At 50.4% G+C, this 13888-nt stretch overlaps 1 protein-coding gene across 1 annotated transcript in view; it reads left to right on the forward strand.

Moving 5' to 3' along the window:
* The window catches only part of RALGAPA2 (Ral GTPase activating protein catalytic alpha subunit 2), a 93655-nt gene extending 80757 nt beyond the window's left edge, over positions 1–12898 (forward strand). The window contains 3 exon segments of the mRNA XM_031058284.1: positions 1748–1869; positions 11160–11253; positions 11255–12898. Coding sequence (XP_030914144.1) covers positions 1748–1869; positions 11160–11253; positions 11255–11291 — 253 coding nt within the window. The 3' untranslated portion in view covers positions 11292–12898.
* Positions 12899–13888: the final 990 nt, after the last annotated feature.

A 13888-nucleotide genomic window follows, 5' to 3' on the forward strand; every position in this document is an offset into this window, starting at 1 on the left:
GGGCCCGACACCCCCGGCCAGCGCCCGCCCGGCCGGCAGCAGCGCGCTCCGCACGGCCCTGGCAACAGCCCAGCGCCGAGGAATCAGCATCTCCATAATGAGCAGTGAATGGCATCCATCAGTCCCTTTAGAATTGGGCCCAGGCGTGTGCCTCCTCTCCGAGGAAGTTTGGCAGCCTATTCATTAACAAGAGTCATCAGGAGTTCAGCCCATAAAGGGGAGGCAGCCCTGCACGCTGCGGGCTGGCGCTGTCAGGAATGCGTTCTCTCCCCGGCTTCGGGCAAGGCAGGAAAACTGAGCAAATAACGCTGTCAGCAGGTGCAAACGCTGAAATGCTGGCTATTGATTTTCTTTCTTTAGGCTTCCACGGGAAGTTTATAAGAAGATTTATCACATATCAATCGTCCTCTGCGAGGGTTAAATGCAAAATTCTTCCTTTCTTTCTCTTCCCTTTGTTGCCACCACGCCTGCAGGAACTCGCCGTGCAATGAGAAAGTGCTTTGCTTATTCCCTTCGAGGTCGACACTAGACCACTGTCTCCTGGCTTTAAGCACTGCTTTTCTCTGATTTTTTTTTTTAATAGTGTTTCAGAGTGGTTTTGTTAATGTACTGCAAGTCACAAATGGCACTTCAATATTAATTAGTAATGCTTTTCAATTCTAAATACCCTCACCTGCATTCTGTTGTCACTGGTGTTATTCTCCTGCTCCTAATTTCTAAATTCAGCTTGGCCTTTGCTCCCACCGAACAGCCTCGCGGAGCTCGAGTGCATTTCCCCATAACAGAAACACAATGAGGCGCTGAAAACTTTTGTTTTCGCTGAGGAAACGGAGAATGAGATGTCATCCTGGCTCCTGCGAGCCCTAATTCATAAAGTCATACATGAGGCTCTCCAGCCCATTGTAGGTTTGTCCCAGGCGTTATCCTGTTATTGGAAGTGTATGATTCACCTTCTGAGCAGACAGAAGCTGCACACAAAAGGGGAAGATTTGCTTTCTCCGCTGTGAAAGGCTGCCGCAAGCAGGGGTCCTATTAAGACAGCTGGAAAGTTGCTTCAGCTTGTTACGCTTGTAAGTTTTATTGGTGACTGGTTTTTGATTACACATTTGAATGCTGTGTGTTCCAGGTTGCCGAGTTTTAATTAAAAGGCAATAGTCTCGATGTTAGCTCGCTTTGTTGTCTGCATTATTCAGGCCATAATGCATGCAAGTTGTGGGCTGGGTTTGTCCACTGTGCATCATTTAGTTGGGATACATAAGGTTGCACCTTCTAGCACCTGCCCTAAATACAACCGTCACGCTTTTGGAATTGGTTTATTGTGCTTAATTTCTTCCAAGAAGTCCAGTGATCAAATGAATGTGGGGGGAGGGGGGGTATTCCTCTGTCCTGTAGCTTTTTTTCTCCAATCTAGTTACTTTTCTGGTCATTGGAACAGGAATATTGAGTGCCAGGAGCTTCCCATAGTGCCACAGTCTATGATGGTGGGTTTTGATCTGGGGCTTTGCTTCTGTACTTGGCAGCTCCCAGGTCACAGCTTCTCAGTCAGGAAGAGGTGTTATCCTGAATTTCCAGCCCTGAACGTATCCCCTGCTTGTTGCTCCCATTCAGAACCACTGGGCAATTCTGGTTTGGCTCCCTGCCCATTCCAGCCCGGTCAGTGTGGACGTGGGGCTGGGGGCTGGTGCTCGGGGATGCCGTGGGACAGCCGTGAGTTCTGCACACACCTTTCCTTAACGGGGCATCGCAGCTACGAGGAGAGAGCTCTGTACCTCGAAGCCATCATCCAGAACCATAAAGAAGTGATGACGTTCGAGGATTTTGCCGCTCAGGTCTTCTCTCCCTCTCCCAGCTACTCCCTCGGTGGAACTGGTGAGTTCTGTACATTATTCTTCTCTGTAGCCCTAAGAAGCACTTGAGCAGCAGATGTACACCTGTTTTTTGTAGATAAATGCTTGCAAATTTAAGACTACTATTCTTCCCCTGAATCAACTAATGAATATCAAAAGGAATGATGACATTCATTTTAATTTGTTTTGCATCAGAGCTATTCACACTGCTCCTTTCTTCAGCTATCCTGTTAACCTCCAACTCCAGCAAGGTTAATGAACTTTCTCGCAGTGATGGGCTCGGGCTCATTCAGGACTCCGGGTTCTTGCTGAGCTGGGAATATGTTGCTCAAAAGTGAGGCCTGAATCGGGGCTCACTTATCAGAAATAGTTCCTCGCAGGGGAAGCTGCTGTTAATGCTAAATGGGGATTATGCTGCTGAGCTACCAGGGTCAGGGATTAATGCACAAGAAACGCAGGATCGGGTGCTGTTGGAGAATCGCAGCGGCGTGCGGGATGCAGGCACGGAGCGCGCTGCAGGCTGCCCTGCAGCACCTGGCCTGGAGCCTCTGCAGGGTTTGTGATGGGGGTGTGGGTGTGTGAGGGGCTGTGTGGTGTCTCTGTGTGTGTGTGTGCGTGCACATCAGTGCTCATCAGTCATCTGCCTGCTGAGAGGTGACAGCAGTGTGCCCAACTCGGGGAATTTACTCCTCATGTGCCTTGTGGACGGTTAGGTTAGTGTGCAGTCACAATCGCTGTCCGGCTGGTTTGATTAAGTTTAAGTGAACCTCTCCTGAAAGGGAGCTTTGGCTCTGAAATGCACATTTCCAGTGCCTTCAAAATGTGGTTTTTTCCAGCATCCAGAATGTATCTGGTCACCATGTGCTGGACTCTCTAACAAAGATTCCTTAATCTGTTGTTGACACTCCTAGGGTGACACTGGCACTTTCTCATCATTCCCTGCTTCTCTTTTGGATTGCTGAATAGATTATTTCCAACCTGTATAAACGTTGCAGGACATCTGCTCTATTTCTCTTTAGCCTGACTTGTTAGCAGATATCTTCCATCTAAACTGAAACACTGAAGGAAGAAATTAAATTTGCTCACATAAATCACTTAGGAATAAAACCAGCCGTGCAGCATTGTCTGGCGTTGCTGGCTCCAATCCTGGCGTGCTTGGAGCTTTGTGAGGAGATAAGAGGCCTGTGCTGGCCGGGCAGTGGTGGCCAGGAGCAGCAGGCAGAAGGCTTTGGAGATAAGCACTGGCAGGAGGGGGGAGGAAGCCAGGGCCATTTACATAATCGCACCTCTTCGTCCTGGAGAGGCGTCAGGGAACATGGGATGCATCTATTGATCTCTGCTGAACTGGAATACTAAACAACGCTAGGAAAGCTTATAACTTAAAGCTTTGATTAATGTTTCCTACATTAAAAAGTAGAACAGCTGTGCATTAAATTCTTTTATACACTCTGCCAAAAGTCTGAGACAAAAAAATCGCCCGTTTCAATAGGAGCGCGGCGCGTGCCCAGGGCTGGTTGTTAGCACTTGAATCATTTATCTGTCGACGTATCAGCAAATAGAAATGTAGATATAGTGATTTGGTTTTGCTCTCTGCATAGTTGTGATTCATTTTCATGTTGTTCTTAGCACATGGTGCTGTGTCACATGTGGTTTGACAGGGCAGACCCTTCTGCAGCCCCACTTTCTGAGGGATAAGCTGTGTGTGCCAAACACATTTAAATTGTTTCCCAGTAGCTGAGGATTTCAGAACACTGTTAAATCAGGAGTACCCGGGTATGATTTTATTATTTTAATTGCTTTTAAGTGCAAAGCCTCCCCCAGTCAGGTCCCAATTTTCAGACTTCTGAACCTCAGAATTAATTTCCCGCTCATGAACTGGAGGCCAGCCATGACTTCTGGTGTCAGAATCTCCGCTTCAGAAAATCTCCTCACATTACCTGCTGATTCTCCTGCATATTTAGTCAGTGATGAGCAGGGGCAGTGTCAGCTGTGGCCATGGGGATGTGTTTTCCATCAGATGCCCCTCAGCAGACAGCAGGGAGGCTGGATGCAGTCCTGGCAGCTCCGCTGTTCCCCAGCCAGGCCTGCTCCAGGCATAGATCCACCTGTCCTGCACCTGCAGGAATCACCTGTTTGCCACTTAGGAATACAAGGGGCATTTTTCTATTCTGAAACAGAAAAAAGGAGTCAGGGAGCAGTTAATAAAAAGAAGCACTTTTCCCTGAAGGAGTGATCAGGCACTGGCACAGGCTGCCCAGGGAGGCACTGGTTCCCCGTATTTGGAAGTGTTCAGGAGGTGTCAGGACATGATCGTGGGGTGATGATGGTGGTGCTGGGTTGGCCACTGGACTTGTTGATCTCTTCCAGCCTTGATGATTCTGTGGGATGCATGGAGCAGGCACAGGTGGCAGTACAAGCCAGCTGGTACCGCTGACTCTGCCGAGCATAAACTGCTCAGGTAAATTTAAGATTAATTCTCATCACACCTGACCTCAGGTGTGATGCTGTCAGTGCTGCAAATGCATGTGTGCAGCAGAGAGGGTCAGGGAGCAAGGGTGCTGCTTATCCCAGTGCGGTGTTCTCAGGAGTTACCCCAGCGTAGGGAGAAATCAAACACAGCTCTCAGTGACATACTGGGGTATCAGTGACTATGAGATATTCTTGGAACTGGATGGTTTTGTGTTTTCTGATGCTGCCCCTGGGGATGCATCCCCAGACTCATATGGGATGTGGTTTTCCTGCCCTGGCTTAGTCTCCCTGTCATCAGTCTTGCAGGTGCTGCTTTTTCTGCAGGAAAATTGTTCAGTTGATGTCCTTTGCTGTTTTGGGGAGCAGAGCCTTAAACTCCCTGTATGGATTACAGATAGCCCTGATACCTTCAGCATTGAAAGTGCAGCCTCATAGGCAGAATGGCCATCCCCAAACTCATGCAGGGGATGTGCAGATTAGGAACAAAAGCTGGGAATACGGCCCTTTGTTGTTAAACTGGTGCATTACATGCTGTATTTTAATTAGGCAGGTTTTGAGAGGCAGCCCAGGAAATCCTCCATAATCCAACACTATTGAATTATTCTCATTCTTTCCCTCTGCAGATTTCTCTCCTTTTAGTGGACAGGCTTTAATCTGCTGTTCTTGCTCTCTCAGCCAAAACCAGAAATAATTATTGAACAAAATACTTGTATGTTCTTTAAAAAAAATTGGTGAAGCTGAAGTGGGCAGAGCAGGACCCTGACTTCATCTGCCTCTGTGGCTCCTTGGGGCTTTGGTCTGTTTTAGTGTAAGATCAGCAGCCAGAAGCAGGGTGTTAACCTTTGGAAGTGAAAGGGGCTGCTGGATATTCCAGGAGAGCTCTGTAGTCACAGCTTTCCCCCACAAGGATGCTGTCCGAGGGGTTTGTGCTGGCCAGGGCAGGTTCCTGCGTTCCAGGGAAGTTCCAGGGAACCCCCTAGCGGAGCGCTGCCGCCGCCGGCGCCTCAGGGGTTAATGGGAACGGGCACACTTGACTGCTGAGAGGACTGATCTAATCACTGCCATATCCAAGTGCATCTGTTCACCATGAGGTCATTCTTGTGCATGCTAATGACTTGGAAAATAAAGCACAATGCTCAGCGTTATCAGGGAGGATATAATGTAAATCTTGGCTTTTTTAGTTGCTAATGGGTAGTGTGGAATGGGCAGAGAAAGCATCTTGGATTCTCCAGCTTAATGTTTTGAAAGAATCCTTTTCAGTAGATCATCAGAAGAACTGTCCTGGAAAACTTGGACATGTGGTATCTGTTGATAAATGGATTCTTAAATGAATATTATGGCATTGCCCAAGCGCAACACTTGAGTGGAGGAACTATTGAGGTTTTCAGCATTCCCTGGTTTTAAAGCCCTGGGAGCTGTGCCTGCTGATTTACATAAAACCGAGATTTTGCAGCCTTTTTGTTGCAAAGGTGACACATGCTTTTCTTTTGTCTCTGGACTTTTACACGAGTGAAGTTCTTGTAGAAAATATTTGAATGTACAGCAAACAAGATCTGGCTTATTTTAAACTACTTTTTGTTCAGTGCTGAGCTTTATCTTTCCCACTTTAAAGCAAAAGGATTATTTGAATTGGACATGCAGATTTAAAATAGGTTTTTGACAGAAACAAAACCAAACCCGGAGTAATTTTTGTTTTGAACAGGACTGATGCTTTTAGTAATTGAGCAAAGGATTCATTTTGCTTTAGTTTGTTTTTACTGGGGTTTTTATACTACTACAGGGTTTTTGTTATTTTGTCTTTTTCCTTGAAGCTCTGTAGGGTGTTTTGTCAGATCTGTGTGTATATATGTTCTGTCTGTGTGTGTGTGTGTGTGTATACAGTTATGTAGTATTTTTGCCTGTTTTCCTGGGAATTTTAAAAACATACACATCTGAAACTGAGTAGCTGTGCCTGGGTATCAGAGCACGTGCAGTGTGCCAGGGGTTGGGTTTAATCCATGTGTCAGTGTTGCCTGAAATGGAACAATTTGTTTCTAATATATGGGATTTAGGAAATTCCTGACTGTCCTGGTCACTGGCAGAGCAGGGAATTGCTGCTAGCCTGGAGCATGGATGAGCTCTGCTGGGTGTGGTGCTCAGCAGGTGAGGTGGGACACTGCAACGGTGGTGCAGGTTGTCCAGGCAGTGAACAAGGAGGAAAAGCTGAGGGAAGTGGAGCAGAGGAGCCAGGACAGTTATCACGGGAGGCAGGACTCAAGGGCTTTCTCTTCTTCCTCCTTTCCTGTGAGGACCATTCAGGATGAGACACAGGGACCTGTTTGGCTTCTCCATGTTTAATCCAGGTAGTTCCTCATCCTCAGCACAGTGGAGGCTGCCCTTGGGAAGTTCCTGCAGTGCACCAGCAGATGTGGGAGCTGCTCCTTGCTTGTGTGCTCTTGCTTATCAGTGCTCTGCCCATCATTTTCCTGCCTGTTTGGCAGGGTTGCTGCCTTAGTGTCCCCATGAGGGTCAGGAATGGTGTGGCACGAAGCAGGGCAGGGTCACAGGTACCACAAAGTGCTGGGGGCAGCAGCTCTGTCCCCCTCCAGCTCCCAGGCGAATTGATGCAGTGTATGCCCAGGAGCCCAGATCCCTGCAGAGCCCTAAGGAAGTGGCTGCTTGCCCAGTGTGCTGGGGCTGTCCCTTGTGCCACCACTGAGGTGGACAGCCCAAACTTGTCCCCCGAGGCTGGGCAGGTGCTGGGACTGCTTCCCCCTCAAGCTGATGTTCCCCTCGGGATCTCCAACAGTGCAGGGGGATGTGAGAGCCACATCAGGGTTCTCAGCCTGGCCCCCTGCCTTTTCCATGTAATTAATTGGCTCAGAGGGGCTCCCCTAGCTAGGCTCTCCAGGAGGGGAGGTGCTGAGGGAAGGTTTATCCCAGCAATCAGTGCTGGGATGGGCAGAAATAGGAGCTTGATGGGCTGTCTCTTCTGCCCAGTGACAGCTCCAGCTGCTCGAGCTGTCAGCCCGCAGAAGGCTCCAGGCAATGTGGCCCCTTTGCATTTTCCCTCTGCACTGAGGCTCTGGCAGAGACCTGCAGCAGAGGCAGAGCAGAACCGGGGCAGAGCTGTCCTGCAGCCTCGTGCTGAGGGCTTGGGCTGCCCCACCTGTGACACCCACATAACCCCCAGCACTTGGGGTCCCCCTGCCTGAGGCTGAGCCTTGCAAAACTAATCAGCAGCTGCTCCAACTTGAGAGTAATTAAACTTCAATGTGTACGTTTCAGGCTTATTTCCAAGGCGCTCAAACCCTGGAGGCCAAAGTGGTGCCAGGCACTCCTACCTGAGCTGGGAGCTGTGGGTGCTGTTTTAAGGTCCATTCTGCCCCAGTTATTAACCTGTAGTGTCACATTCTCTTTACAGCTTTCCTGGGCACTGGAGGAAGGGTGTGGCTTTGATTAACCCAGCTTCAGTTATCCATGGGCTTTTCTACGCAGGCTCAGGATGCTGCTTATAGTTTACTTGGAGCCTGTCTTTGGGAGTTGGAAACAGGAACGCTGTGCAAAGTTATGACAACAATTCTCTCTGGAATTTTATTACCTTTGCATTTACTAGGAAAGAAAACAAAGATTTCCACAGACCTGTCCTGGCTGAAAGGTTAATTGGGGATTGGAACAGGTCACAGCCCATGTGAAAACTTCATGGTTCTTCTCAAGTACCAACCTTCAGCATCCTTACAGGTCATGGTCTTACCCACCCTTGCTTTCAGGGGTGTTCAGCTGCTTCATGAGCAGTGGCTAAAATGCCATTCCTAGAGCACATGCCCTGGGGAAGGAACCAGCTTTATTCTGTGGACTGCATATAAGATGCAATATATCATCTCTCTCTGGCTTCCTGCAAGGTAACCTTGCATTTAATTCTGTTTTTAATCTCTCCTGCAAGAAATTTGTTTTAAAAGCTTAATGCTCTCTAAGCAGCCTCACCTGTGAGAGGCCCTCCACTCTGTGTGTGTGTGTGTGTGTGTGTCTTGTCTGAGTGCAGGTGTGTGACTGCTCATGGACAGGTTTTATGCATTCAAGGACTTTCTCTTCTGGCACCAGGATCGCTACCCTGCTCACTTCCTGGAGTTTTAACCTAGCTATAGTGTCACAGACATTTAGGTCTCCATGAAGCCTCAAATTTTAGCGAGTTTCAAATGGTGTGACCAGCAACAGTGCTGGATGTGGAGTTTGGGCATGAAGGAGCTGCACACCACCATCCCACAGCAGCAGGTTTGACAGAAGATAAAGCACAATGAATATTCATTCCCATTTTTGCCAACATTCCCTCCCTTGGTTGTTTCAGTCCTCAGACCCCAGGAGAAAGTGCATGGGTGTGTTTTTCTGCAGGTCCCTGAGGAGAGCTCCCCTCCCTGCCTTTAGCAGGGTGTGCTGTGTCAAGTTGATGCAAGCACAGCAGTCACAGGGTGCTGGTCCTGTACTGACATGGTTTTATTCCCCTATTTTGGTCCTTCACTGACATGGTTTTGTTTTGCCCCTTTGGTCCTGCACTGATGTGGTTTTGTTCTCTCCCTTTAGATTAGAGTGTTAATGCTCTCGGTACGGTAACAGCCACAGGTAAGAGCGATGCTTCCCGCAGGCCCCTCTGCTGTGGTTCATCAGGAACAGCTCTCCTTGCCCTCTTCCTCCCTTGCTGCCTCTGCTCCATGCTCACCTCTACCTCCTGTGCTCCATGCTCAGCTCACACCTCCTCTGCTCAGCCTCCCATGCTCTGTGTTTGCCTCGTACCTCCCAAACTCTGCGTGCAGCTCTGCCTCCTCTGCTCTGCGCGCGCCTCCTGCGCTCCGCACGCGGTTCTGCCTCTAGGGTGCAGTTCTGCCTCCTACAAACACCACAATAATGCCTCCTGTACATTGATGCCCACAATATGTGTACAGTACTGGCATCCCATGATCTGGGAACAGTACAAACTCTGTATGTGCCAGGTAATGCCTCCCGTGATCCACACGCGGTAATACGTCCCACGATACGCGCCTGGTAATTATTTTTTACTTCTAAGCTGCTTCAGCTTGTCCGTTTGGAGAAAACTATTATTTTGACCATCTGCCATCCTGCCTCACTGCAGGAATGTCAAGCACAACACCTCCCTCGAAGCCCTTCCCTCCCCCACGCTTTTCTCCCCAGCCAATAGCACCACAGGTTTTGTTTTAATCCAAAGTTGACAGCTCTCCATTTTTCACAGAAAATGCCTTTACAGGCTAAGTCACACTTTCCACCTTTTTAAAATGTGCTATTTCCCCTCAGTCATTTTTCTCAAAGAACCAATCTGGTAAGTAAGGGCTGTCTTTGAGATGCAAACACAGGGCTGCAGGCAGGCTGAGGGGGTTCACACTTCGGGCTGTGCTGCTGCTGTTCCACTCCTGCTTACAGTCACGCAAACACCCAGAGCTGCTCAAGCACAAGCACAGGTTACACCTCACCTTGGAAGTGCAGCCCAGAGCCAGAGTGAATCCTTGTCCTTAGACAGCAGCTGAGGGCTCATCCTGCTGCCACACTGACCTGTGGCCATGTCCCCACCTGTCCAGCAAGCACAGTGCCCTGCTCACCTGTACCCGAGGGCCAGCTCAGCCATGGGCAGCTTCACCCAAGGCCCTGGCTGTGCTTTGGGGCATTTTGCACACGTTTGAGATTTACCTGGGCTAGGAAGGTGAAGGGAGGATTGAAGACCTGTGGCCTGGCCAGGGACAGCTGAGAATGGAGTCAGTTGTTGCACTGGAAGTGGGTCTATGCTTCAAAACACAACCATCCCTCAGGAGGTTCAGAGGGGGTGCCAATGGTGCCAGCCTTCAGAGAGGGTTCAGAACATTCCTGTGCTCTCCCTGCCTGGTTTCAAGGCTGTTCCTCCCTCCTACCTGTAATAAAAAACTTGTGTTTACACTTGGGAAGAGAATTGCAACGTGGTTTAAAAAATACTGTTTCCTTAGGGAGCTGATGAAACACTCTGCCCTGGGAAATGCCTTGGGACAGGTCAGGCCCTCAGGAGCAGGGCAGGGCGTGTCCCTCACAGAAGCTGCACCTGGTTTTGGTCATTAGTGCCTAATTTAATGACCCTGTGCTCACCTGTTCCCCCTCAGCCAGCCTGGGCAGGCCTGGCCTCCAGGGAATAACCAACAGGTGACACCACTCAACAACAAAGCATAACCCCCCATACCCACAGCCCCACAAGACCCTTCCCCAGTGGTGACCATAAGCACCAGTAACAAAGGTACTTGTTATGTAGTGGAAGAAATTGTGATTCTTTAGGATTTTTCCAGAGGTTAAGGCACCTTCCAGGGAGAATTCTGTGCCAGCCCTCACACTGGGAATACTCTTTTCCAGCTCTCTGTAACAGGCCAAACACACAAGAACAGTTAATTGACACACAGTAAAAAACAGATTTGTATCACCCACACAGAACTATTTTATGTTGGAACTTCAAGAGAGCAGGATAGGAGCTTCCCCCCTCCCTCCCATGGGGCTGTCGGGGCGCTGAGAGCCATTGGGGGCTGCAGGGGCTGTGCAGACCAAAAGGGGGTGATGCTGGGGGGCTCAGTGCTCACTGGACACCCATGGCCTCTCAGGGCCTCGCTGCTCCTCACTTCTGGGAGCTGGCAAAGAGAAATCCCTGGTTTCTCTGGGAAGTGCAGTATGGCAGTTCTTCAGCTGCCTACAGCAAATTCCTCCTCTGGAGGTCAAGTTCACCTGAGTGACCCCAGGAGAGGCTGGGAAGAGGCCAGGGGAGGGGCTGAGCTGTGCCACACGGTTTTTCTGAGGACACAGCTGTTTTTCCTGACCTGGGTTTTCCTTGCCTGCTCTGTTTTCCAGGCTGCCTCACCACAAGTGCAAGCGCTGACCTCACTGACGTCGAGCTGGTGGAGCTGCCCTCGCTGCCACGTGCCTCCAGGAGCAGGGTCTCTGGGAAGCTCTGATAGCACCCTCAGCAAGGTGTCCACCTGAGGTGTCCACCTGAGACCCTGGACAACAGAGCTCTGACTGGGGCAGCCCACGGCACCCGAGCACAGATCAGAATGGGCAGTCTGGGTGAATACGTCCTGAAGGGGCTGGGTGAGGGGTTTGCTCTGTGAAATGGTCCTTCCCCAGTCTGGTCAGACATGGCTGGGGACAGGATGCCACTTGTGTCACCATCACCACTGCACTGGCACCAGGTGAGCAAGGGCCCCAAGCCCCTGGGTGCAGGTGCTGCAGCCAGAGGTGAACCAGCACTGAAACTAGTTATTTAATGTACCCTTAGAGCATTGCTTTAGTCATTCCAGGCAGCACTTACCTGTGCATTAGGGAATTTCTTCTAAAGAGAGGTTTTCCTGTGACTGGCCAGGTAGCAGATGTTCCCTGCTGGAGCACAGGTGGATGAGGAGGAGCTCTCCAGTTGGTGCTGTCCCACTGTGGGAGTGCCATGGCCTTTCTGTGCTGTGCAATGGCTGTGCACTGGAACTGCTCCCTAGAGAAACAAAAATAAGCAAATCCCTTTCAGAAGAACAAAAGCCACACTCCTGCCATGACCCCTTCCCAGCACAGTGTGAACAACTGGGTAACTTCCTCACCTTGTCCCAGCAGGCTGTGACCTGTCTCCAGCCAGAGTACAACACAGCTGAAAGCTTCTGAGGATTTGGGGTGCCCTCCTGGCACCTGCTGTAGTGAGCAGAGCTCATGTTGGCAGTAGCTGATCTGTTTTAGTTTACATGTGTCGTAGGTTGATGAGGTGAAAATTGTTAGTTAAATCCCAGGTATTTCAAAATTGATAGTTAAATCCCAGGTATTTCAAAGCAACAGAAATCTGAGATCCAGCAGCCACAGAGCCCTGTCCTGCTGCTGCTTGGTTGCTCCTGAGCATGCACACGCACACCTCCCAACAGAATGGGAACTGCTTTAAGCAAAGGGATTGCATTTTTGGGAAATGTGCCGTTGGGCCCCCATCTGTTTTTGCACTTACACTCGGTGTTACAGCCATCTGTCTGTCTGACCATCTGAGTGCCAGCACCTGGCCAGAGGCCACCCCGTGCCTGTGGGGCACATTCCAGCCATGGCCAGTGATGCCAGTGTGCTCTGTGCCCAAGGGGCAGCAGCTCAGCCTTGGTGCCTGACAGGAACTCACCTGGTACAGCTGCTGGAAGGAGCCTCTGTCACTGAGAGCTTGGACAACTGGTTTGATTTTCTGCCTCAACCCACAGCTGGGTTTTGCTTTCGGTTGATTTTCTGTCAGTGAAGGAACCTAGAAAATAAAACATGTATTTTAATTTATTTTACATTCAGGGCCGGACAGGCAAGGCTGTCTGGCACTTAGTTATCCAATAGCTGGTCTGAAACAATTTCAAAGGCATCCTACTGAGTACGGAGCCCTTTCTCCTTAGAGCAATATGTACCTTTAATTCAGGGAAGAATTAAGACATCAATGAAAATCATGTTTTCCTGATGTCAAAAAACTATTGATTTGTATAAACTCTGTTGTGGTTTTGCACCCTGAACTGGATGACAAAGCCACTCTGTTACCCCTCACAAAATGAATAAATCATTGCTCACAATAAAATTTCTCCCCAGAGCAATAAAAGGCAGTACCTGTGTGGTGTGTGTGGCGGCGGGTGGGAGGTGCTGGGGCTGGAACTCGATGACACTGGTGGTGCAGGGCTGGCTCACAGGGACAGGGACAGTCCCTGCTGGACGTGGGTTCTGTCTCTCTCTGCAGGAACAGCCGCCAGGTGCGGAGCAGGCAGTGGTGCTTCCAGACCAGAGTGCTCTTGAGGAGTTCTCACCACGCTGTGACTGGCACAGGGGCACCCACACTCGTGCCCTGCAGGCCCCACATGGCAGCAGTGCCCTTTGCCACTCTGCAGGGTGGCACCTCCTGCCAGCCTGGCCCTGCCCACGGTGCCAAGCACAGAGACAGACTTTTGGGGCCCCCAGAAGCCACTGTCCATAACCTGCTTCCCTGCAATGTCTCATGGCCCGACCAAAACCAATAACTTTTTAGTGGTGATTTTGCACTCTACAGCAACATTCCTTAAGCAAATGCAGGGGGCTGCACTCAGCCATAACGATGTCTGAAAAGACAAAGGAAATCTCCTTTCCTTTGCTGAAAGCCACAGCAAAGTCCGTGCCTAAATTGCTTTCAGGTGCTCTAACCAGAAAGGAGAGTGCATCCAGCTAGCTGCAGATAAAGCTCCCTTTGCAGAAGTAACTGCACACACTAAGGAGCTGTTGGGAACCCAGCTCCCACCTACCTGTCCCAAGGAGATCAGATCCCTGCCCCAGGCCCAGCACCACCACCCTCGAGGGAGTGGAGAGCAGGCTGGGCTGGCTGCTCTGTGCACTCAGGGGCTGTGCTGGCAGTGGCTCTGAGCTGGCCATGCCCCTCACCAGGGCTGGCACCCTGGCAGCAGGCAGGCCAGGGCAGGCTCTGGCCGGAGGGCATGGGGCTCTGGACAGCATGGCACTGGCACCCAGGGGGGCTGGGGGCACTGGGGACGCAGGCAGGACACAGCCACAGCCTGGCACTGGCACCCAGGGGGGCTGGGGGCACTGGGGACGCAGGCAGGACA

This window comes from Geospiza fortis, unplaced genomic scaffold, assembly GCF_000277835.1.
Source record: "Geospiza fortis unplaced genomic scaffold, GeoFor_1.0 scaffold275, whole genome shotgun sequence".
NCBI lineage: Eukaryota > Metazoa > Chordata > Aves > Passeriformes > Thraupidae > Geospiza > Geospiza fortis.